The 26,067-nt window shown below is 45.2% G+C and overlaps 1 protein-coding gene across 1 annotated transcript in view; it reads left to right on the top strand.

Moving 5' to 3' along the window:
- The window catches only part of GOLPH3 (golgi phosphoprotein 3), a 45,262-nt gene that overhangs the window by 3,310 nt on the left and 15,885 nt on the right, over positions 1-26,067 (top strand). The window contains exon 2 of the mRNA XM_062212014.1: positions 21,451-21,582. Within this exon, the coding sequence (XP_062067998.1) occupies positions 21,451-21,582 (132 nt within the window). The remainder of the gene's footprint in view (positions 1-21,450; positions 21,583-26,067) is intronic.

Below are 26,067 nucleotides of genomic sequence, written 5' to 3'. Positions count from 1 at the left end.
AACCAGCGCCTAGAGCAAGATAGGGAACCTGCCCAGCTCTCCAGAAGCCCCACTTGAACTTCTTTGTAGTCACGGGGAGCCACTAGCTGAAGAACCGAGCATGGGTTTTGGCTAGTGTTTTGCTCTGATTTGTGTGTGGAATTTGTTCAGTGTTGTTTGGGAGATGTGATTTGTTCATTCTTACTCTTTTACCGACTTTAACGTACTTGTCATCTACAGTGTTTAAAAAATCACTTTGACATACTTGAATCCCGTTCCCGCTTCCCTTTTACTGGACAGCAGGTTCAGTTCACCAATAAGCAGATGGTCTGGCGTCAGATTACCTGTTAGGGGTGAGTCTAAAGTTATTGTGAGCCTGGATTTTTCTGTTTCTATGTACACATTTCACATTTTTCTGCCAATGATTTTCCTTGCTGCCTTTCTTTTTCCTATTTTTTTTTTTTTTTTGACAGGCAGAGTGGACAGTGAGAGAGAGACAGAGAGAAAGGTCTTCTTTTCCGTTGGTTCACCCTCCAATGGCCGCCGCGGTAGTGCGCTGCGGCCGGCGCACCGCGCTGTTCCGATGGCAGGAGCCAGGTGCTTATCCTGGTCTCCCATGGGGTGCAGGGCCCAAGCACTTGGGCCATCCTCCACTGCACTCCCTGGCCACAGCAGAGAGCTGGCCTGGAAGAGGGGCAACCGGGACAGGATCGGTGCCCCGACCGGGACTAGAACCCGGTGTGCCGGCGCCGCGAGGCGGAGGATTAGCCTGTTGAGCCACGGCGCCGGCCGCCTTGCTGCCTTTCATAAAACACAGATGCTTAGGCCCTTCGGGATCTGATGCTCACTCTGGGCTCCGAGTCAGTGACAGTGGTATTTAAGGATTCCTTTTTTTTTTTTTTTTATCATTTCAATCTGAAAGTTCGAGAGGCTAGAGACCAGAGATTTCCCATCTTTTGGTTTATTCTCCAGATGTCTGCAACAGCCAGGGCTGGGCCACGCTGAAGCTGAGAGCCTGCAACTCAATCCAGGTCTCTTACCTGAGTGGACAAAACCCAGGTACTTGAGCCATCATCTGCCTCCCAGGATGTGTTAGCAGGAACCTGAAATTGCAGGCAGAAGCAGGACTGGAAGCCAGGCACTCTAATACGGGGTGGGAGCATCCAAGTAGGGACTTACGGCTGCATGCCTCATGCTTGTCCTGCTGTGTCACTTTGGGCCCGATACTGTTTTCTGTCCCTGCAAATTTCCCCCTTTTATCCCAGCATACCTTTTACGTAACTATTGAGCAGAGGAAGTGGTATCCTTCAGAGTCCTACTGTAGGCTTTGCTTAAAGGATTTTATGCTCAAAGAGACTACGTTTGTTCTTGTGTTTATTCCATTTAATCAGTATCGTGACCAGTGCCACAGATAGAAGACACCACACAAATTGATGTTTCTTTAATCAAGGAGGGAAAGACTGAAATCTATTTCAGTAGCATTGTATAGTATTTAATGTAATCTAGTGAATCTTAAAGTTTTAAGTATTACAAATATATTTACAAATTGGGCTGTTTCTCTTTAAGTCTTTGAACTTCTGGCATGTAAGAATGCAACTAGTGTAAGTACAGTACAGTGTGTTACCAAAAAGGATGTTTCTACTTTATATATTCTTAAGCTTAACATTTCTTAAACTAGAAAATTGGCATTAAAAAAATGCCTTAGATGCTTAAAGTTTTTAGAAATTTGTGAGATAGGCAGAGATTGATCTCCTTCTGCTGATCCATTCCCCAAATGGCCACAACAACTAATGGCCACATCAGTTACATTTGGACCAGGCCAAAGCCAGGAGCCTGGAACTCCACCCCAGTCTCCCACATGGGTGGCAGGGGCCCAAGCACTTGGGCTACCTTCTGCCTGCCCAGGCACCTTTAGCAGGAAGCTGGATCAGAAACAAAGCAGCCAGGCCTGGAACTGGTACTCTGATAATGGGATGCTGGCATTTCAGGCAGTGGCTAAACCCACATCTCCAGCCTCATTAACTTATTTTTAAACTTAATATATTGTGTTTGTTTACATATTCTTTGAATGGAGAAGTTCTTTTCTCCCTCTCTCCTTTTTATTTTAAGATTTATTTTATTTATTTGAAAGGCAGAGCTAAAGATAGATCTGCTGGTTTGCTTCCCAAATGGCCACAAAGGCCAGGGCTAGCTTCATCCAGGTTTCCTATGTGGGTGCAGGGAATCGGGGACATGAGCCATCTTCCACTGTTTTCTCAAGCACGCACGTTAGCAGGGAGCTGGATCAGAAGTGGGGCTGCCAGGACTGAAACTGGCTTAACCCGCTATGCTGTAGTGCTTGCCCCAGCAGGGAAATTATTATTTATTTATTTATTTTTGACAGGCAGAGTGGATAGTGAGAGAGAGACAGAGAGAAAGGTCTTCCTTTTTGCTGTTTGTTCACCCTCCAATGGCCACCGCGGCCGGCGCATCTCACTGATCCGAAGCCAGGAGCCAGGTGCTTCCTCCTGGTCTCCCATGGGGTGCAGGGCCCAAGGACTTGGGCCATCCTCCACTGCCTTCCCAGGCCATAGCAGAGAGCTGGCCTGGAAGAGGGGCAACCGGGATAGAATCCCACGCCCTGACCGGGACTAGAACCTGGTGTGCCGGCGCCGCAAGGCGGAGGATTAGCCTGTTGAGCCACGGAGTCGGCCCCAGCAGGGAAATTCTTAAACTGAAGTCAATAGGTTGGGTTTAGAAATTTTATTTATTTATTTATTTTATTTTTTGACAGGCAGAGTGGACAGTGAGATAGACAGAGAGAAAGGTCTTCCTTTTCCGTTGGTTCACCCTCCAATGGCCGCCGCAGTTGGCGCGCTGCGGCCGGCGCACCGCGCTGATCCGAAGGCAGGAGCCAGGTGCCTATCCTGGTCTCCCATGGGGTGCAGGGCCCAAGCACTTGAGCCATCCTCCACTGCACTCCCTGGCCACAGCAGAGAGCTGGCCTGGAAGAGGGGCAGCCGGGACAGAACCAGCGCCCCGACCGGGACTAGAACCCGGTGTGCCGGCGCCGCAAGGCGGAGGATTAGCCTAGTGAGCAGCGGCGCCGGCCGGGTTTAGAAATTCTATGAATGTTACAGTTGTATGTGTTTTCCCGGGTTAATAGGGCAAAGCTTCTTATCAGATTCTCAAAGCCTTTAGTGAACTACAAATGTTAAAAATTACTGAATAGGAGCTGTTTGTTTTAGTTCAAGGTGGTTTTGTCTTCCTGAAAATTGACTGCAAATAATTCCAGATTTCAGGGTTGTAGTGCGTTGGATTTTGAACTGAATTTGAAATATGAAGCTTAGATTTCTGTGACCTGCTGTAAAGGGTCTCATCTTGCTGTGTGACATTTAGAAGCAGTATAACTATCATGTCTAGGATTCCAGCAATTTCTGTCCTTTCATCCAATGTTTAGTGAGCGTATTCCTTACGTGAGGCCCTTTGCAGGTACAGATGCTAGGAAGAAAGTCTCTGTCTTCAAGTCTATTTTGTTTTGGTTCTGTGGGTCAAAATTAGTAAACGACAAAATTGAATGTTACTGTTCTCAAGTTTTTTTGTCCTGAATATCTCAGCCTGTTCTATAGTTGCCACTCAGTAAACACTAAGTAAATGTGTTCTCAGTGAGTGATGTCATTCCCAAGGGAGTAAGCAGTGGTTCTGAGCGTGGTGGTGAAAAAAAGTCAACTCTTTTTTTAAATTAAACCATTTTCATTTTATTTGAAGGCAGACTGGGAGAGAAAGAGATTCAGACATCTTCCATTCCCTGGTTAACTCCTCAAATGTCTGCACCCTGGCCCAGCTCTGGATGCTGCAGCTGGGAGCCTGGAATTCCATCTGGGTCCTCCCTTGTGGGTGGCAGGGACCCAGTTTCTTGAGCCACGATGGGCTGCCTCGCAGGATACACATTAGGAAGCTGGATTGGAAGCAGAGAAGCTGGGATTCAAATCAGGAAGGTACTCTGATACGGGACGCAGCTTAACTGCAGCGATGCTGGCCCCCATACTCCTTTCATGTGTGTTGAGCACAGATACTTGTATGGTATAACAGTGCATCCTGTCTTTTAAAATTTCACAAGGGAGGGGAGAAAGTCTGAAAATATTCCCTAAGGGGCAATAAAGATAAAAAGATTGAGAAACATTGATTTAAGTCTAAAAGTTTGGTTTTGGTTGAGGTTTAGAAATTTTTTCTCTGACGTGAATTTTCTTTTTAACATTATTTTTTAAAGTTTTACTTATTCAGGAGCCAGTGCTGTGGTGTAGGGGGTAAAGCCACTGCCTGCAACGCTGGCATCCCATGTGGCCACCGGTTCAAGTCCCAGCTGCTCAACATCTAATCCGGCTCTCTGCTATGGCCTGAGAAAGCAATAGAAGATGGCCCAACTCCTTAGGCCCCTGCACCCACATGGGAGACCCGGAAGAAGCTCCTTGCTCTTGACTTCGGATCAGCCCATCTGCGGCCATTTTGGGGGGTAAATCAGTGGATGGAAGAACTTTTTCTCTCTCTCTAACTTTGCCTTTCAAATAAATGAATACATCTTTAAAAAATTATTTATTTGAAAAGGTTACAGAAAGAGAGGGAGAGACCGAGATCTTCCATTGGCTGGTTCACTCCCCAACTGGCCCCAGTGGCTAGGGCTGGGCCTGTCTGAAGGTAGGAGCCAGGGGCTTCATCTGGGTCTCCCACCGGGGTGGCAGCAACCTAAGCACTTGGGCCACATTCCTTTGCCTTTCTAGTGGAGTTAGCAGGCAGCGGGGTTGGAAATGAAGCAGCCAGAGTTGAAGGTGACTGCTTGACTCATGCCACAACACCAGTCCCTGATAGGAATTCTTAGTTGTAATGCAATTGGACTTGTCTGTCAGTAGGAGGAGGGACAGTTTTAGTATAGGGAACTCCCAGGAAGTCATGAGTTAAAAAATTTATGTATATGAAAGGGGAAGAACAACAACATGAACACATTCACTGGTTCAGTCCCCATTACCAGCAGTAGCTGAGGGCTGAAGCTGGGAGGTGGAAACTCAGTCCAGGGCTCCCACATGGACGGTAGGAACCCAACTGCTGAGCCTCCACTGCTGCCTCCCATGGTCTGCATTGGAGGGAAGTGAAGTCCCAGCTGCTAGACTGAATAACTGCTCCCTGTGTGAATTAACTTTGTATGGTAAAAGTTACTGTAATTGGTTAATAATGTGTAAGTAAAATTCTGTTACTTTACCTTACTACCTTCTGGGAGGGATTGAAAATTAAAGGATTGTGTATAAATTGCTAACTGTTAATTTCTATTTTCAGTTTCTTTATTTTCTATTTTTTAAAGATTTTATTTATTTATTTGAGAGGTAGAGTTAGAGACAAAGATCTTCCATTCACTCCCTAAATGGCTGCAATGGTGGGAGCTGAGCCAGTCCGAAGCCAAGAGCTTCTTCCAGGTCTCCCACTCGGGTGCAGGGGCCCAAGCACTTGGGCCAACTTCCGCTGCTTTCCTAGGCCATTAAGCAGAGACCTGGATTAGAAGAAAAGCACTCCAGCCGGCACCCATATAGGATGCTGGCATTTCAGGTGGAGGCTTAACTTACTACTCCACAGCACTGGCCCCCTATTTTCAGTCTCTTAAATGCACTTTAAAAAAAAAAAAAAAAGATTTATTTGAAAGGCAAAGCAACAGAGAGAGGGAGAGACAGAAATCTTCTTCTTTCCCAATGGCCACAACAGCATGGGCTCAGCCAGGCTGAAGTTAGGAGCCAGGAACTCCATCTGGGTCTCCCACGTGAGTGGCGGGGACCCAAGCGTTCGGGCCATCCTCTGCTGTGATCCCAGGCACATTAGGAGGGGGCTGGGTAGGAAGTCAGATACGGGCTGCTGGGTGCTCATGTTGCAGCAAGCAGTGGCTTAACTCCCTGTGCCACAGGGGGCCCCTAAATGTGAGTGTTGAAACAGTTTTTATGCCACATGACAAAACATGTGGCTCTGAAACAACATGTAAGAACTTAAATTTCAGCGTGGTCACTGAATTGAGTTTGTCATTTCATCTTTGTGTTTATGTTGTATAAAATGAAACCAGAGATTGCCCGGCTTCAGTGTGTTCAGTTAATCCAAGCAGTGCACACCTTCTGTGTGCTAATCCTTTTGCTAAGTGCTAGAGTTACAAAGGGAATTTTTCACCCTTCAAGGAGTGAGCCTGCAGAAGGAAGAGGTACTTGTGAGTGATTGCAGTGAGGTCAGTTCCTGACTGTAATGGAAGCCTGTGAAGGAGAGACAGGAAGCTGCAGCCAGGCACCAGGAGACTGCACCACGTTCTTGACTCCCAGCCTTGCCCTGACTGCTTGGAAGAAACAGGGTAAATGTTTTGAATTGTTAGGCCCTCAACTTCCCCCCAGGCCAGTTGAGCCTGTATTTTCCTCTCCATCTTGTACCTAATGGGAAGGTGCATGTGCAAGTGCTTTGAAAACTCATGGTGCTGAAAAATACAAATGAATAATTACCTGGGTCAGACAGGGAATTGAAATTTATAGTGGTCTCCAGAGGTTCCTAATCTATACATTGTCTTTATTATTTGGTACTGCTTGGACTTTTTTTTTTGGATAGAGTTACAGAGATACAGACAGAGAGAGGTCTTTAATCTGCTGCTTTACTCCTTTATTCCCCAAACCACTGCAATGGTGGGAGCTGGGCCGATGTGAAGCCAGGAGCCAGGAGTTCCTTCTGGGTCTCCCACGTGGGTGCAGGGGCCCAAAGACTTGGGCCACCTTCTGCTGCTTTCCCAGGTGCTGGATCAGAAATGGAGCAGCCAGGACTCGAACCAGCACCCATTTGAGATGTTGGTGCTGCAAGCTGGGGCTTTAACCCACTGCACCACAGCACTGGCTCTACTGTTTGGTCTTTGCTGGGCTTAATGGACAGTCTGTTCAAATTTAATTGCTTACCTTTACCTATCTCCTGAATCTTGAACACATTTTTTTGTTGTTGTTGTTTTTGTAATCGGTGGCCATCTGGATTAGGAAATCTGGAAACTTAGAGAATGCTTGACTTTGGATTCTCAGACCAAGCCAAGAGTCTTTCCTAAAACAATTCCTAGGACTATTTCCATGCCTCTTTTCTCCAGATACTGCTCATTCCCCAGATGTACAAGGAGTCTCCAAACCTCCAAAATGATGTGTCTATTGACAACTAAATAATGTGTTAAGTGCCTAGCCTGGTTAACACTCACTGCTCTGTTAGGTCTTGAGGCTCCAGACCAGAGAGCTGGAAAGGTCTGACTTCCTTGCAGCACCTGTGTCACCAGCTCTTCCTCCCTTTCTGTATTCCCTCCTCTGTTATCTGAGTCTGTCCCTCTTTGTCTACTCAGTTGTTTACATCACACTCCATAGTCTTCTCTTTCACCATCTGAATCTAGCAAGCAACTCATTTGTAGTTTCGCTTAAATCGTCCTCTCCATTTTTCAGGCCACTTCCTAATTCAGGTCCTCACTTTCCTCCTGGACTCATTTGGCCTGGCTACTGCAGGCATTTGGGGGGTAAACCAGCAGGTGGAGATTGCCCGGCCCCGCCCCACCTTCTCTCCCTCTGACTTTCAAGTACATAAAACAACTTGGGGCCTGCACTGTGGCATAATGAGTTAAGCTGCTGCCTGTAGTGCTGGCATCCCATGTTGGCGCTGGTTTAAGTCCCAGCTGCTCCATTTCTGATCCAGCTCCTTGCTAATGGCCCAAGGGTTTGGCCTTCTGCCACCCACGTGGGAGACCCAGAAGAAGCTCTTGGCTTTGGCTTGGCCTAACTGAGGGGTGAACCAGTGGATGGAAGATCTCTCTCTCTGCCTCTCCCTTTCTGTAACTCTGCCTTTCAAATAAATACATCTTTAAAAAAATAAATAAAAATTAAAAAATTAAAAACAGTCATGCAGAGACCAGTATACAATAAAGCATGCATGTCATGGTGACTCAGGTGTCTTATCTCACGTGCTTAATTAGGACTTTTCAGATGTCCTCCACTGAAAATAGAATGTGAGGCAGTGAGAGCACCGGGCCTGGGTCCCAGGGCTTGGAGTGTGACTGCGTGCAGCAGTGTTTCTTTTCTAGATTCAGGATCGTCACGTGTGAAACGTGGTGTTTTACAGGTTATTGTGTGACTTAGATGATTGATTTATGTGAAAATGACTTTGCACAGTGAAATGCTATTGTGTTTATTCAATAAAACTTTCATGTTTCCTGTAGAAGAATTAAGACTATGGGGATTGTAATTCTTATTAATAAACTTCTAACAGTTTAGTCAGAAGTCCTTAAAAATTCATTTGCTTTAGAGGTAGCCTGTTCCCACTTGGTTTTGTGTTGTCTACAGTCTCAGGCGTGGAAAGAAAGATAGGCACTCTCTGTATTTTCAGGGAGCTGAAAGGAAGCATGCGTAGATCAGCCATTAAACAAATAGGTAGGCAGGACAGGGAGAGAGCCAGGGCTTCGGAGCTAAATAGACCAATTTCAGTTCTAGACATGCCACTCAGAAAATGTGTCAGGTCCCTTAACTGCCTAATGCCTCAGTTCCCGTGTCCTGTGAGATCAGTATTAGTTCTTCTAAGGAGTAGACATTGCTTAGTGCAATTTTTTGAGTATAAGTGTTTGCATTTTTGTTAATACTTTGCAAGAATTGTTTGGAATATTAATAGAGGTTACCTTGGGGCCAATGCTGTGATGTAGTAGGTTAAGTCTCCACCTGCAGTGCTGGCATCCCATCTGGGCGCTGGTTTGTGTCCTAGGTGTTCCACTTCCGATCCAGCTCCCTGCTAATGGCCTGGAAAAGCAGTAGAAGATGGCCCAAGTGCTTGGGCCCCTGCATTCGCGTGGGAGACATGGAAGAAGCTCCTGGCTGCAGATCAGCCCAGCTCTGGCCGTTCTGGCCATTTGGCCAGTGAACCAGCAGATGGAAGACCTTTCTCTTTGTCTCTTCCTCTCTCTGTAATTCTGCCTCTCAAATAAATAATTAAAAAAAAAAAATAGATTACCTTGAGAGTGGGTGAGTTTTCTGTGCTTCAAACATAAAAAAAAAAAAAAAAAAAAAAAAAAAAAACAAAAAACGAGACTACCTGAGGTCTGCAGGTGAATGTAAATGAGCTAAGAGGTGGCCACCGAGCACCTCATTTTGGGACTTGGTGGCAGAAGGGTAACTGGTAGAAGAGCATGAGCAGGAGAAAGCCAGCAGAGGTGTTCCTGGACGCTGGGTGGGGAGCAGGTGCTGTCAGCAATGTGTGCTATGGAGAGGCTGAGTGAGAAGTCTTGCTGAGAACTTGTCATGTTGTGCTCGGTCGGGAAGTGACAGAAATAGTGGAGACTTCATTTTTTTTTTTTTCCTTTATAGAAAAAGATTTACTTATTTGCAAGCAAAGCTAGAGAGGAAGAGACAAATTGATCTTCCATCCTCTAGTTCACTACCCAAGGGGCCACAATGGCTGGTGCTAGGCTGGGCTGAAGCCAGGAGTCTCCTCAGATCTCTCCTGTGGGTGGCAAGGGGCCCAAGCACTTGGCCATCTTCTGCTACCTTCCCAGGCACATCAGCGAGCTGGGTCAAAAGTGTAGCAGCTGGGACATGAACTGGCGCCCACAGGGGATGCTGGTGTCAAAGGCGATGGCTTTACCCTCTATGACACAATGCTGACCCCTTGGAGACTTCATTTTTGACAGTACTTGTACTTTCAAGGAGTTTCCTGGGACTAGAAAGGAGATAGGGCAGGGTTGGTCTGTGTGTGTCTGTATTTGATGGGCAAGCTTGAGAATTTTTGAACACCAGTAGGAAGGTCTTAATGTATGTGCAAAAGGCTTAAGGTACTTTAGGAGGTGACATGTGAATATAGATAATTCTCAAGATTGGAGACAATAGGTAGATGGATTAGCCTTAGATAGAAGAGCAGTTTTCATAGGCAACTGGACAAAGGAATGGGTATAGATAATGAGCTTTTGGGGTTGATTCATTCCTCCTTTGAATTTATTTGCTGAAAATGAGCTGAGTTTAGAGCTGTAAGAATGCAGTTCTGAGATAACTGGCTGTTAGGAGAGTGTGAGAGCTGACTAGGGAAGATGGGTTTGGTACGTATCACGGAGGGCTGTTTAAGTTGGAATAGATTTCTTAATTGGATTGGCTTCTAATAAAATGGCTGTTAGTTTAAGGTTGTTGATGTCCAAGTTCACAGGGAGTGGTTTTAAGAGCCCAGGTTTTAAATGAAAGCAGTGGCCTTGGCGATGAGAGACCTAAAGTACATTGAGTTACACATTGCTTTAAAAGTAACTTCTGAAGCACAACTGTAACCTGTTTACTACCAGTAATGTGCGTATTTACTTGTTTTGCTGGTTTGTTACCTGGCCATTTGGACTGCTCTAACAGTGCCATAGACTGGCTTATAAACAACGTTAATTTATTTCTCACTTGTCTGGACATTGGTACGTTCAAGGACAAGGCACTGCCGTGTCTGCTGTCACTGTCTGGTGAGGGCTCACTTCCTGGTTCATAGATGGTTGTCTTGTTTGTCCTTACTGGACAGATGGTGCAAGGAAGCTCTTTGGGGCCTCTTTAAAGGCATGACTCCTTTTTATGAGGGTGTTGCCCCTATGACCCACCTCCTTAAGGCCCCCCTTCTTATACCATCACCTTGGGGGTTATGATCTCAACATAAGAATTTTGAGGGGGGCTGGCGCTGTGGCGCAGTGGGTTGATGGCCTGGCCTAAAGTGCTGGCATCCCATATGGGCGCCAGTTCTAGTCCCAGGAGCTCCTCTTCTGATCCAGCTCTCTGCTATGGCCTGGGAAAGCAGTGGAAGATGGCCCAAGGCCTTGAGCCCCTGCACCCGCATGGGAGACACGGAAGAGGCTCCTGGCTTTGGATTGGCACAGCTCCTGCCGTTGTGGCAATTGGGGAGTGAACCATCGGATTGAAGTACCCCCCCCACCCCCGGCTTATCTTCTCTGTGTAACTCTGACTTTCAAATAAATCTTTAAAAACATTTTTTTTTTTTTTTGAGGGACTCGAACATTCAATCTGTGGCATTACCCTCTTGCTAATTAAAAAAAAAAAAAAAAAAATCAGGGGCCTGCGTTGTAGCATAATGGGTTGAGCTGCTGCTTGTAACTCTGGCATCCCATATGGGCACCAGTTCTAGTCCTGGCTACTCCACTTCTGGTCCAGCTCCCTGCTAATGCACCTGGGAAAGCAGTGGAGGATGGCCCAAACCCTTGGACCTCTGCCACCTGTGTGGGAAACCAGAATGAAGCTCCTTGCTTCGGATTGGTGCAGCTCTGGCCATTGTGGCCATTTAGGAAATGAAGCAGCAGATGGAAGATCACTCTCTTCTCTGTAACTCTGCCTTTCAAATAAATAAAATAAATCTTATAAAAAAGTCATCAGAAGCCAGAGGCTTCCTTTTGTCGTATGAAATACTTAAAGGAGCTGTTGATTTAGTTTTGTTTCCATGTAGCAGTTTTATCAAGCCATAATTAATGTGCCTTGGGATTCACTCATTTACATGGTACCATCCAGTAACTTGTAGTGGATTGAGTTGTGCGTCCATCTCACACACACACGCACACGCACACATCTGAGCATGTTTCATTACCCTCACAAGGAGTACTCCTTCTCCTTTAGCTCTCAAGCACAGCCTCGTCCCCACTCCCATGCAATGCCAGCATTGCCTGTGGATACCGGTTCAAGTCTCGGCTGCTCCACTTCCTATCCAGTTCCCTGCTAATGCAACTAGAATGGCCTCATAATATGGCCCAAGTGCCTGGGCCCCTGCACCCATGTGGGAGACCCGGGATGAAGCTTCAAGCTTCTGGCTTTGGCCTGGCCCAGCTCTGGGCATTGAGACCATTTGGGGAGTGAACCAGCAGATTTCTTTGTCTCTCCCTCTCTGTAGCTCTGCCTTTCAAAAATTAAATAGAACTTTTGTAAGCACTAGATCCTCCCTCCTCTTTTTTTTTTTTTTTTTGTTAAGATTTATTTATTTTGAAAGAATTAGGGAGAGAGAATCTTCCATCTGCTGGTTGACTTCCCAGATGGCTTCAATGGCCCATGCTTAGCCAGGCTGGAGCCAGGAGCTTCATCCGGGTCTCTTACGTGCATACAGGGACTCAGACACTTGAGCCATCTTTTGCTGCTTTTCCCAGGCCATTAGCAGGATCTGCATCAGAAGTGGAGCAGCTGAGACATGAACCAGTGCCTGTATGGGATGCTGGTGTCACAGTTGGCGGCTTTATCTGTTGCGCCACCATACTGGTACCACTCCCCTGCACGCCCCCCCCCCCCCACCCAAAGATTTATTTATTTGAAAGACTCATTGTTAGAGAACTCTTCCATCTTCTGGTTCATCCCCTAAATGGCTGTAAAAGCCAAGTCTGGTCAGAAACCAGGAACTACATCTTGGTCCCCTTAGGAATATCTTTTCTGTATTTTTTTTTTTTTAAGATTTTTTTTAAAGATCTTATTTATTTGAGAGGTAGAGTTACAGTGAGAAGGAGAAACAGCGAGAAAGGTCTTCTACTAGTTTATTCCCCAAATGTCTGCAGTGGCCCAAGCTGGGCTGATCCAAAGCCAGGAACCAGAAGCTTTCTCTGGGTCTCCTACGTGGGTGCAGGGGCCCAAGCACTTGTGCCATCTTCCACTGCTTTCCCAGGCCACAGTAGAGATTGGAAGAGGAGCAGTTGGGACTAGAACTGGTACCCATATGGGATGCACACACCGCAGGCGGAGGATTAACCTAAAGTGCCACAGTGCTGGCCCTGTCTTTTCTATTTTGAATATACATTATATTACAAGTAATATTCAGAAGTCTCATTTCCATTTTGTTCCTTTCACATCATTCTTTTCTTCCCCTGTTAGTAATGCTATACACAGTCATCATCTTGCCCCCTCCTTTGTATACTAATGGTTGTGCACTGCACTTTTTATTTTTAGTTATTTTTTTATTTTAGCCATCTTTTTTTTTTTTTTTTTTTGACAGAGTTAGACAAAGAGAAAGGTCTTCCTTCCATTGGTTCCCCCCTACCCCCTCCAAATGTCCACTACGGCCAGTGCGCTGAGCTGATCCGAAGCCAGGAGCCAGGTGCTTCCTCCTAGTCTCCCACGCGGGTGCAGGGCCCAAGGACTTGGGCCATCTTCCACTGCCTTCCCGGGCCACAGCAGAGAGCTGGACTGGAAGAGGAGTGACCGGAACTAGAACCTGGTGCCCATATGGGATGCTGGTGCTGCAGGCAGAGGATTAACCAAGTGAGCCACAGCGCCAGCCCCTGCATTTACTTTTTGGTAGCTTACTTTTTACATGTTATATCTTGACGATTTCTCTCTTGCTGCCATACAGAGATCTTTCATTGTTGCATAGTATTCCACTCTGTGGATATTTATTAGTGTACTCATCTAGTCCTTTTTGGTGGTTGTTTGGGGTGCTGCCAAGTTGTTGTTTTTTTTTTTTTTTTAAATGATTTTTATGATTTATTTATTTGAGAGCTGAGTGAGAGATCGATCTTTTATCTGCTGGTTCACTCCCCAAGTGGCCATAAGAGCTGGGGTTGATTCAGGCCAAAGCCAGGATCCTGTCTTTTAACTTTAGTTATTTTACTATTTTTTAAGATTAATTTATTTGAAAGAATTGGAGAGAGAGAACTTGAATCTGCTGGTTCACTTCCCAAAGTGATTGCAGTGCCTGGAACTGGGCCAGGCACAAGCCAGGAATCTGGGACTTCACCGGGGCTTCCATGTGGGTGTCAGGGCCCAAGCGCTGGGCTCTCTGCTGCTGCTTTGCCAGGCACATCAGCAGAGCATGGGATTGGAAATGGAACAGCCAGGATTCCAAACGGTGCTCATAAGGGATGCCAGCGTTTTCAGGTGGCGGCTTAACCTACTGTGCCAAAATGCCTGTCCCTAGATTTAAGTGTTTTTGTTTTTAAAGATTTATTTATTTGAAAGGCAGAGAGAGAGAGAGAGAGCGAGAGAGAGGTCTTCCATCTGCTGGTTCACTCCTTAAATGGCCACAATGGCTGGAGCTGGGCTGATCTGAAGCCAGGAGCTTTTTCTGGATCTCCCACATGTATGCAGGGGCCCAAGGAGTTGGGCCATCTTCTAGTACTTTTCAAGGCCTTATAAAGAGCTGGATCAGAACTTGAACCAGTGTCCATGTGGGATGCTGACAGTGCAGTCTATGGCTTTACCTGCTCCTCCATAGCACACACTCCCCATTTAAAGTTTTTTAAAACAGATTTATTTATTTGAAAATCGAGTGACAGGGGAAGAAACAGATTCCATCCTCTGGTTCACTCTCCAAATGTCCACAACAGCTGGGCTGAACCAGGCCCAAGTCAGGAACATAGGAACTCCATCCAGGTTTCCCAGGTAGGCTGCAGGAACCCAAGCACTTGGGCCATCATCTGCTGTCTTCCTAGTTATGGATTATGAAGATACTCATTCCGGTTTTTTAGGAACCTGGATCAGAAGCTAAGTAGTAAGTGCTTTGATATGGGGTGATGACAATCCCAAGTGGTGGCTTAACTTTCTGAGCTACAACATCTGCCCTAGCAGATATTTTAAAAATTTTAATTTTTAAGGCTGAGTAATAGTCTGTATATTACATTTTGTTTATCTACATTGATCTATTGATAGAAACTTGTTTTGCCTTTTTAAAAAATATTTGCAAGGCAGAGGAAGATCTATTCATTGGTTCATTCCTCACGTGTCTGTAACTGCTGGGTCTGGGCCAGGGCCAGAACCAGAAGCAAGGAACTCAATCCAGTTCTCCCTGTGGGTGGCAGCAGCCCAATTAGTGCTGCCTCTCGGGTTTTGCCTTGCTGGGAAGCTGAAGTCAGGAGTCAGGACCAGGAATCAAACCCAGGTACACTAATGTGGCATGTGAGTCTTGACTGCTACGTTAAATGCCCACTCCTGCCCATTTTTGAAATTTTTTTCTGGTTTTTGAGATCTCATTTTTTTTTTATTTTTTATTTTTTTTGACAGGCAGAGTGGACAGTGAGAGAGAGACAGAGAGAAAGGTCTTCCTTTTCCGTTGGTTCACCCTCCAATGGCTGCCGTGGTTGGTGTGCTGCGGCCGGCGCACCGCGCTGATCCGATGGCAGGAGCCAGGGGCTTATCCTGGTCTCCCATAGGGGGCCATCCTCCACTGCACTCCCTGGCCACAGCAGAGAGCTGGCCTGGAAGAGGGGCAACCGGAACAGAATCCGGTGCCCCGACTGGGACTGAACCCGGTGTGCTGGCGCCGCAAGGCGGAGGATTAGCCTAGTGAGCCGCGGCGCTGACCTGAGATCTCATTTAGTTTGAATGTGTACTTTGCTTGTAAATGACAGAAAACAACTTTTTGTATGTTTGAGTCATTTTTATCTTATTTTGTGAGCTTTTCTTTTCTTTTTAATGGTTTAAGAGTTTAAATATTTAGGGACAGGAGTTTGGCCTAGCTGCTGGGTGCCCACACCCCATATCAGAGTGCCTGGGTTCAGTATCTGGCTCCTGATTCCAGCTTCCTGCTAATAAAAACTCTGGGAGGCAGTGGCTTTATTCTTGCTACCCACGTGGGACACCTGGATTGAGTTCCCAGCTCCGGGCTCTGGCCTAGCCTAAGGCTGTTGGACTAGTAGATGGAAGCTTTCATTCTCCCCAATAAAAATTCAAAAATGCTAGTTTTTTTATTTTTAGAAAATTCACTTTTAGGAAATAATTATTTGAGATTTTATGTATGATATGTTGTAACTATTTTTATCTTTGGACTTTATGATTTTTGCTGTGAAAATTTAAGAAATGGTGTGTAGGGGCTGGCATTGTGGCACAGCCATTTAAACCGTTGCCTGTGACACTGGGATTCCATATGAATGCAGATTTGAGTCCTGGCTTCCCATCTCTGATCCAGGTCCCTGCTAACTTGCCTAGGAGAACAGTGAAGATGGCCCAAGTTCTTGGGCCCCTGTTGCCTGTATGGGAGACTTGGGTAGATCCTGGCTCTTGGTTTTGGTGTGACCCAGCAAATGGAAAGAACTTTCTTCTCCTCTTTCTCCCACCCTATAACTCTGCATTTCAAACAAATACATATTTTAAAAAGGTATAACATAAAGGGCTGACACTGTGGTGTAGCTGGTAAAGCCGCAGCCTGCGGTGCTGGCATCCCATATGGCTGCTTCATTTCCGATCCAGCTCTCTGCTATGGCCTGGGAAAGCAGTGGAAGATGGCCCAAGTCCTTGGGCCCCTGCACCCATGTGGGAGACCTGGAAGAAGCTCCTGACTTTGGATCAGCACAGCTCCAGCCGTTGTGGCCATTTGGGGAGTGAACCAGAGGATGGAAGACCTCTCTCTCTCTTTCTCTCTCTCTCTGCCTCTCTCTGTGTAACTCTGACTTTTTTGACAGGCAGAGTTAGAGAAAGACAGAGAGAAAGGTCTTCCTTCTGTTGGTTCACCCCCTAAATGGCCGCTACAGCCAGCACGCTGCACTGATTCGAAGCCAGGAGCCAGGTGCTTCTCCTGGTCTCCCCTGTGGGCGCAGGGTCCAAGCACTTGGGCCATCCTCCACTGCTCTCCCAGGCCACAGCAGAGAGCTGGACTGGAAGAGGAGCAGCTGGGACAGAATCCGGCGCCCCAACCGGGACTAGAACCCGGAGTGCCAGCACTGCAGACGGAGGATTAGCCTAGTAAGCCGCAGTGCAGGCCGTAACTCTTGACTTTCAAATAAATCTTTAAAGAAATTAGTCTTTTATTACTTGTAGATTTTGAGAATTGCTGGAAGGTTTTACCCCACTCATGAATTATAAAGATATTCACTCCTGTTTTATCTGCCAGTACTTAGTATTGTTTTACATTTCTTTTTTAAAAAGATTTATTTATCTGAGAGAGTTACAGACAGAGGGAAAATCAGATTCCATCAACTGGTTCATTCCCCAGATGGCTGCAATGGTTGGAGGTGAGTGGGTCTGAGACCAGGAGCTAGGAGCTTTTTCCGGGTCTCCCATGTAGGTGAAGAGGCCCATGTGGACCATCCTCCACTGCTTTCCCAGGGCATCAGCAGGGAGCTGGATCGAAAGAAGTGCACCCAGAACTCAAACTGACACCCTTATGGGATGCCAGCTCCTCATGCAGAGGCTTAACCTACTAGGCCATGGTGCTGGCTTCCCCCTTTTTATTTAAAGCTTAATTTATTTGTTTATAAGGCAGAGTTAAATATATAGGGAGATATCTTTTCATCCGCCAGTTCACTCCCCAGATGCCTGCAACAGCTGGAGCTGAGCTCATCAGAGGCCAGAAGCCAGGAACTTATTCTGGGCCTCCTGCATGGGTGCAAGGGCCTAAGTACTTGGGCCATCTCCTGCTGATATCTTAGGCGCATTAGCAGAGAGCTGGATCAGAAGTGTAGCATCTGGGACACTAACTGGTGCTGGAGTCTCAGGTAGCAGTTTTACCTGCCACAGTGCCGGCCCCTTTTTCTACATTTTTTATCTCTGATCCATTTGGAGTTTATTTTGATGTATATTGAGATATGGATTAAGTTTTGTCTTAGATTTCTAGTGGCTGTTCAGTTGTCCCAATGAATTGACACATAGTAGTTGTCCCTATTTGTGGGCTGTGGTGTGACATTTCAGTACGTGTGTGTGTGTGTATGTGTGTAAGATGTGTAATGATTGTGTCACGGTAGTCTGTAAATAGTATCACCTCAGATGTTGATCATTTCTTTGTGTTAGGAGCATTCAGATCATCTCCATCTGTTTTGAAATGTTTGGTTGTTGTCAGCCGTAGTTACCATACTATGCTAGAGAACGTTAGCAGTGACTTCTCTTAGCCAGTTGCACATCCTCTCCTGTTAACATCCTCTCCCCATCTTTTGTCCCTCACACCTTTCCCATGCTCTGGGAACTATTCTGTTCTCTACTTGAGTGAGATCAACCTTGTCACTTCCATATATAAGTGAGAATATACATTATTTGTCTTTTTGTGCCTGACTTACATCACTTAACCATAATGATCTCCAGGTCCATTTTAGGTTACTGCGAACAACAGAATTTCATTTTTTATGGCTGAATAATATTCCATTGTGTATATATATCATTCTCTTTATCCATTCTTGTATCAGTGGCCACCCAGGTTTATTCTTTGTCTTGGCTATTGTGAGTAATGCTGCATATATTTCTTTGACATACTGAATTCATATCCTTTGGATACATACCCAGTAGTGGTATTACAGAATGGGTCATATGGCAGTTCTATTTTTAGTTTTTTGAGGAACTTCCTAATGTTCTCCAATAGCTGTACTAATTTCATTTCCACCAACAGTATATCCTTTTTCCGCATCATCTTCAACAGGTTTTTTTTTCCTTTTTAATTGAAATGTGGCCTTGATTTCCCTTTCCCTGATGATTAGTCATGTTGAGCATCTTTTCTTTCTTTTTTTTTTTTTTTAAAGATTTTGAGAGGTAGAGTTATAGAGTGGGGGAGGGAGACAGAGAGAAAGGTCTTCCTTCTCCTGGTTCACTCCCCAAATGGTCGCAATGGCTGGAGCTGGGCCAATCCGAAGCTAGGAGGTGTAGGGGCTTCTTTTGGGTCTTCTCATGCGGGTGCAGGGGACTCCGTGTGTATGACCAGGCTGGTCAGAACCAAACGTGTAAATTTAGTTTCATGAAATCCATTGCAGAGTTCTTAGGGCCTTACACAACCATGGATTTTACTTAAATTCCATAAATTACATTTTTGATAGTCTTAATTTGATCAGACATCTGACGTTTACATTTAAAGGATTCTTTCTCTTTTTAAAAATTTTTATTTAAGGTACACAAATGTCATGCATTTCATATATGCAGATTTAGGAATATGCTGATTCTTCCCACCCTACCCTCCCTTCCGCTGCTGCTTCCACCCTTCTTACCTTCTTCTATTCCCATTTTTTAAAAAAATTCATTGAATTTTAATTTTTTCTTTTTTAAAATTTTGTTTAAGTTACATAAGTTTCATGTATTTCCTGTGTACATATTTAAGAATATAGTGGTACTCCCCCCCACCCTCCCTTTTGCCCACCCCCCAAGCCCTTCTGCCCCCTCCTCCTTACATTCCCACTCTTAAGTTTTACAAAGGTCTATTTTCAGTTTACTTAATGGTCGTATAGGTAACTCTACACTAAGTTAAAGAGTTCAACAAATAGTATGAAGAAAATAAAACACTGTTCAACGGAAGAGACAAGGGCTGTAAACAATCATTGAATCTCAATGTCCATTTGACTCCAATGTTACATTTCATGTACCTAATAGTTACCTTTGAAATGGGAAAACATGATATCTGTCTTTTTGGGGCTAGTTTATTTCACTAAGTATAATGGTTTTAATGGTTTCCAGTTGTGTCCATCTTGTTGCAAAAGATAGGATCCTTTTTTTTTTTAAACAGCTGAATAGTACTCCATAGTGTATATATACACCATAATTTCTTTATCCATTCAACAGGTGATAGACATCTGGTTTGATTCCAGATCTTAGCTATTGTGAATTGTGCTGCAGTGAGCATGGGGGAACAGATCACTCTTCCATATGTTGATTTCTTCTGTTTTGGGTAAATTCCTAGGAGTGGAATGGCTGGATCATATGGTAGGTCTATATTCAGATTCCTGAGGTATCTCCATATTGTCTTCCACAGCGGTTGTACCAGTATTTTTTTTTTTTTCTTTTCTAAGATTGATTGATTTATTTGAGAGGTGTAATTACAGAGAGAGGGAGAGACAGAGAAAGGTCTCCTGTCCACAGCCTTACTCCCCAAATGGCTGCAATGGCCGGAGCTGAGCCGATCTGAAGCCAGGAGCCAGGAGCTTCCTCCTAGTTTCGCACGTGGGTGCAGGGGCCTAACACTTGGGCCATCTTCCACTGCTTTTGCAGGTCATAGCAGAGAGCTGGATCGGAAGAGGAGTAGCTGAGACATGAACTGGGGCTTTGCTGCACCAGTTTATGTTCCCACCACTGGTGGAGTAGGTGCTCCTGTGGCACAATGGATAGCTCATTGGACTTCTAAAAGGATCCTTTCAAACCAGTGTTTGTGTTCCCTACCTCACATGTAAATTGACTTCTTTAAATTTATCCCCTTCAGGCTCTCTGAATCTAAATTCACATTTTCCTAAAGCTCTCATTCTCAAGAGTGATAGTTTTTAAAAAAAGTTCTATTTTTATTTATTTGAAAAACAGAGCAAGGGTTGGGGTGGTGTGTGTGTGTGTGTGTGTGTGTGGGAGGGTGAAGGTCACATAGGGCAGAGAGAGATGCCTTCTATCTATTGGTTCACTCCCCCCAAATGCTTGCAACAGCTGAGGATGGGCTGGACTGAAGGCAGTAGCCAGGAGTAACATCTGGGTCTCCTACGTGGGTGGCAAGGACCCAACATCTGCTGCCTTGCAAGGTGTACATTAGTAGGAAGCTGGATTGGAAGCAGAGGCGGGACTTGTATCCAGGCACTCTGATGAGGTATGCGAGCATCCTAGCTGACCCGCCCCAGGAGTGGTAGTTTAGTGAGGCTAATTTTATTCCCTCTATCAGTAGTGAAGTTCCATGGTCTCCCATGGATAATCATCTTCTGAAATACAGGCTGACTACTCTGACCTGGCGAAGTAGAAGGATTGATGCGGGAAGCCATCCACAGGGTGTCCAGCTCACCTTAACCCTGGCCCTCCCTCCTGCAGAGATTTGATTGGCGTGCTCTCCCACCTTCCAAAATTGGGTTACTCTGTTCTGAGCCTTCATGGGAACCAGTGGTAGCTGCTGCTTCCTCATAAGAGCTGGAAATCTTAAACTGATGGCTGCCAATCTTGGTGGCAAAGTTTATGGGTTTGTAATTTGGACAACCCACTTAGTTGCTCTCAGAGAGCCCCGACTTCATATGAAGATATGTGTTTGACCAGTATCCCCAGATCTCTAGGTGTCTGTAACAACCTTAAGCCTGGATGTTCTTCCAGTTATTGCCCGTATGTTATTTGGAGACCAGTTGGATCCTTTTAATGTTTGCTGTTCAGTATTTTAGGTCTTCAGCCATCTCTGTTCATAGACCCATAGAGGTGTTCTAATTCAGTCTTTTAAAATTAACCTTGTGCTTTTACCCTAAATAGCAATGAAAGAATGATATTCTAATTGTCCATGAGGTGCAGTTGGCTATATTGTTTTCCTGAGCTTCTTGTCAGTGTATAATAATAATTAATAAACTGTTTTACTCTGAGGTAAAGTGTGTGTTCCATGGATTCTGAAGTAGCTAATAAGTACATTGCTTAGTCTAAACCACTGACCTCCAGAGGAGTTTATCTGTATGTTAGGATGTCTGGTAAAAAGAAAATAAGCCCTCTGACAGTCCTAGATTAACAATGTATATTAATGGTAGTTTTTCAGTATTTTATTATGGAATGACATGAAAAGGCACCAGAAAGTGACTTTGGCTAAAGACTGTAAATTCAAGATAAACTAGCTATTTTCTTTTTTTTTTAATAGGGTTACACATCATTTTGGAATGACTGCATATCATCTGGATTACGTGGCTGTATGTTAATTGAATTAGCATTGAGAGGAAGGTTGCAACTAGAGGCTTGTGGAATGAGACGTAAAAGTCTATTAACAAGAAAGGTAAGAGGAGTGCTAAGTGACAGACTTTTCAAAGACTTTCTACTGCTTAAAATGAACATTTCTACTAATTGCTTTCAGGAATGAAGGTGGAGGTTGGTTTAAAGTTGTCTCATTGAATTGCATTTTCATGTCCTTTTTTGCATTTTTGGTTTCCTGGTTCTTTGTGTATACATGAGTAATGTAATTGATAACATCACTAGTCACTGCCTCTTACACATTCAGAAACATTGCCAACTTCTTTTGCTGCTTTTGAAAGTCATAATTTTGAAAGGTTGACATAACTTTAAAAAAAACTTAAAAATGTTACTGTGCAAATTAACTACCCATAACTACCCATAGGTTGTGTGGTTTTTTAAGATTTATTTGAAAGGTGAAGTAACAGAGATGGGGAGAGACAGAAAAAAAGATCTTCCATCCACTGGTTCAATCCTGAAATAGATGTAGAGTCTGGAATTGGACCAGGGCGAAACCAGGGGCTTGGAACTCCATCTGGGTTTTCCATATGGATGGCAGGGGCCCAGGACTTGGACCATCCTCTGCTTTTCCAGGCACATTGGCAGTGAGCTGGATCAGAAGTAAAGCAGCCAAGATGCAAATCAGCACAGCGATACACCATGCTGGCATTGCAAATGATGACTTAACCAGCTGTGCCACAATGTGAATGCTAGCCCTGGTTATTGATTTTCTTTATTTAAGGATTTATTTATTTATTTGAAAGTCAGAGTTAGAGAGTGAAATCAAGATCTTCCGTCTGCTGGTTTATCCCCAAATGGCTGCAATAGCTGGGCCTGGGCCAGGCTGAAACCAGGAGCCAGGAGCTTCTTCTGATCTCGCACATGGGTGTGGGGGCCCAAGGACTTGGGGCATCTTATGCTGTTTCCCCAGGTGCATTAGCGGGGAGCTGGATCAGAAGTAGAGCAGCCAGGATATGAACTGGTGCCCATATCGGATGCTGGTGTCACGGCAGCTGTTTAAACTTGATATGCCACATGCCAAGCCTTATTGATTTTTTTTTTTAACATTGATTTATTTGAGAGGCAGAGTTAGGGAGAAGGAGAGACTGAGGAGAGAGGTATCTTCCATCCACTGGTTCACTCCCCAGATGGCCTCAATGGCTCTTGTGGGGCCAAATGGAAGCCAAGAGCCAGGAGCTTCTTTCAAGTCTTGCAAGGGCCCCAGCACTTGGACTCTCCTCTGCTTTCCCAGGCACATCAGCAGGAGGCTGGATTTGAAGTGGAGCAGCCAGGACTGGAACTGATGCCCATATGGGATGCTGGCACTGCAGGGGGTGGCTTTTCCTGCAATTCCACTGTGTTGCCAGCTTTCTTATTGATCTCTAAAAGACTGTGAATGCTTTTCAGACCTGTGTTGGAACTTCTGTGGTAAAACAGATTCTTTAACTTCAATATCAAATATTAAAGACTTTCTTCAAGTCTCATTGTGTTTGTTGAGCGTATCATTTTTCAAAATTATTTTTTTCCTTAATGAACCCAAAGGTTTTAGGTCAGAACTGAACTTTAAATATCTTGTAAAAATCTATTTGAGAAACAGAGGGAGAGAAAGAGACATAGACAGAAGGACGGATCTCCCATCCTCTGGTTCACTCTGCAGATGCCCATGAAGTCCACAGCGGGGCTAGGCTGACTCTAAGAGCAAGGAACTCAGTTTGGGTATCCCTTGTGGCTGAGAGGGACCCAACTGCTTGAGCCATCACCTGCCACATCCCTGCAGGAAGCTGGTGTCCAGGGCTGGAGGTTTTAAATAAATTTATAGTACCATCAGTTGGAGACATTATTTGCTTTCTGTTGGAATACATGAATATTTGGCTGTCCTGTACTAGTACTTCCCCCTTTCTCCAGTCTTCCTAGTTGAGTTCTGTCATACATTTTTGACAAAAGCGTAATAATGAGTGCTTGTATTATACAGCTATATTCTTCTTCACAGTTACATCCCATGATATTTTCCTGTCCTGCATATTCTTGTTTTCTGGAGTCGGTAATTCTTAGTTTCTCCTTTTTTTTTTCTTAAATGCTCCATCAGGAAGAATTACCCTTCTTATCAGATCTACCACACTGAATGGTAGTGCAGTTATCTCTGAGTTGGCTGTGCAGTCGGCATGGAGTTTCCTATCGCATTTTTATTGACTTCAGTAGTCCTGTTTCCTGGCTTTCATATATTCCCCCACCTTTTTGGAAAAAAGTTGTTTTGATATTCTGCATGCCTGAAAACGCATTTTATTGTACCTCACTTTTATTTGACAGCTTTTTGAGAATAGAAATTTAGCTGTTTTCCTGCAGAGATTTGAAGACCTTTCTCTGTTGTCACCTGACGCATAGAGATGCTGTTTGACACCTTCTGAATTTTCTTTGTATGATGTCGGTTTTTTCCTGCTCTAGAAACATTTGGGAGCTTCTGTTACCCTGGTGTTCTGAAATCAAATGATGTGCTTGATGCGGGTGATTTTTAATCCATTATGCATGGGTTCTTTCAAAAAATAGAGATATGTATCTTGATTTTGGAAAATTTTTTCTGTTTCTGCTGTCTTCTGCCTTCTGTTTTTCTAGAACTTTATATGTTGACTTCTGAGCTACTTTCATCTTCTAACCCTCCTGTTGACCTTTTTTTTTTTTTTTTTTTTTGGACAGGCAGAGTTAGAGAGACAGAAAGGTCTTCCTTTTTCCGTTGGTTCACCCCCCAAATGGCCGCTACAGCTGGCACGCTGCACCGATCCGAAGCCAGGAGCCAGGTGCTTCTCCTGGTCTCCCATGTGGGTGCAGGGCCCAAGCACTTGGGCCATCCTCCACTGTACTCCCGGGCCACAGCAGACAGCTGGACTGGAAGAGGAGCAGCCGGGACTAGAACCCAGTGTGCCGGTGCCGCAGGCAGAGGATTAGCCAAGTGAGCGGTGGCACCGGCCTCCTGTTGACCATTTATTATGGCTCTTATGTTTTTTGAATTCCATAAGCTCTTGTTTTTATTGCAGTTAACTTGTTTAATGGATATAATACCTTGTTTTAGATCTTTGAGGATCTTAGGAATTTTTTTTTTCCGAAGATTTGTTTTATTTATTTGAAAGACAAAGTGGCGTGCGTGCACACACACACACACACACACTGTCCTCTGGTTCTCTCCCCAAATGGTCAGGGCTGAGAGAGAGAGAGAGGTGTCTTCTGTCCTCTGGTTTGCTCCCCAAATGGCCAGAGCTGAGACAGAGAGATATCTATCCTATGGTTCATTCCCCAAATGGTCAGAGCTGAGCCAATGCTAAGACAGGAGCCAGGAGCTGCTTGTATGCCTCACACGTGGGAGAAGGGACCCAAGCACTTGGGCCATCCTCTGCTGCTTTCCCTGGCACATTAGCAGAGAGCTGGATTGTAAGTGGAGCAGTTGGAACTGGAACCAGCACCGATATGGGATGCTGGTGCTGCAGTCTGGTGTGGTGGAATGAGAAAGCCATGCCAAGATGGCCACTGACAACAGAACCTGCCTGGCAACAGGCTGTGATTGGATGGCTTCGGAAACCACATGGCAACTGAGCCTGTCTTGGTTAGGGCATAGACCGCCCCTTGACCGGATTGGCTGCCTTGGCTGTATAAGCTGTTGTACCAACTGAAATAAACGAGTCTGCAGGCTGCTCGCCTCTGGGCTGCTTTCACCCAACTCCTGGGGTCTGTGTGGTGACTCCGCGCTTTTTGCCCCCGCCATGCTGCTCCTCTCAGAATGAATCCACAGTGACAGTCGGGGGCTTTAACTCACTGAACCACAGTGCCAGCCCTGGACTTTTTTTTTTTTTAAGTTTATTTATTAATTTGAAAGGTGGAAAGACAGAAATCTTCCATCTGCTGGTTTACTCACCAAATGGCTCATCCAGGCCGAAGCCAGGAGCCAGGAACCCCGTCTGGGTCTCCTGTGTGTGTGAGGGATCCAGGTATTTGGTCCGTCTTCCTGCATTAGCAGGAAGCTGGGCCGGAAGCGGAACAGTGAGCACGAGAACACGTGCAGCAGTATTGGTGCAGCTTTGCGAGTGGCAGCTTAGTCCTCTGCACCACAACAGCAGCCTCTGTTGTGACTCTTGAGAATTTCCTTTGTGCTAACCTTGTTTTTTCAGAGTTTTTATTTTCTCTTTTTTTAGTCTCTTCTGTTTCAGAGGCTTTCTTTCAGATATTTTCACTGGATCCCCTGTATAATATTTATTTAAAGATTGTTTCTTTGAGAGGTAGAGTTACAGAGAGAGGGAGAGACAGAAAAGTCTTATGTCCGCTGGTTCACTCCCCACATGGCAGAAACAGCTGGAACTGGGCCGACCCGGAACCAGGAGTCAGGAGCCTCTTTTGGGTCTCCCATGCTGGTCCATGGGCCCAAGTACTTAGCCATCCTCTACCACCTTCCCAGGCCATAGCAGAGAGCTGGATTGGAAGAGGAGCAACCGAGACATGAGCCAGGGCCCATGTGGGATACCAGCACTGCAGGCGTAGGCTTAGCTCA

This window comes from Lepus europaeus, chromosome 15 (genome assembly GCF_033115175.1).
Source record: "Lepus europaeus isolate LE1 chromosome 15, mLepTim1.pri, whole genome shotgun sequence".
NCBI classification, from domain to species: Eukaryota; Metazoa; Chordata; class Mammalia; order Lagomorpha; family Leporidae; genus Lepus; species Lepus europaeus.
This window is presented reverse-complemented; position numbering and strand designations above follow the sequence as displayed.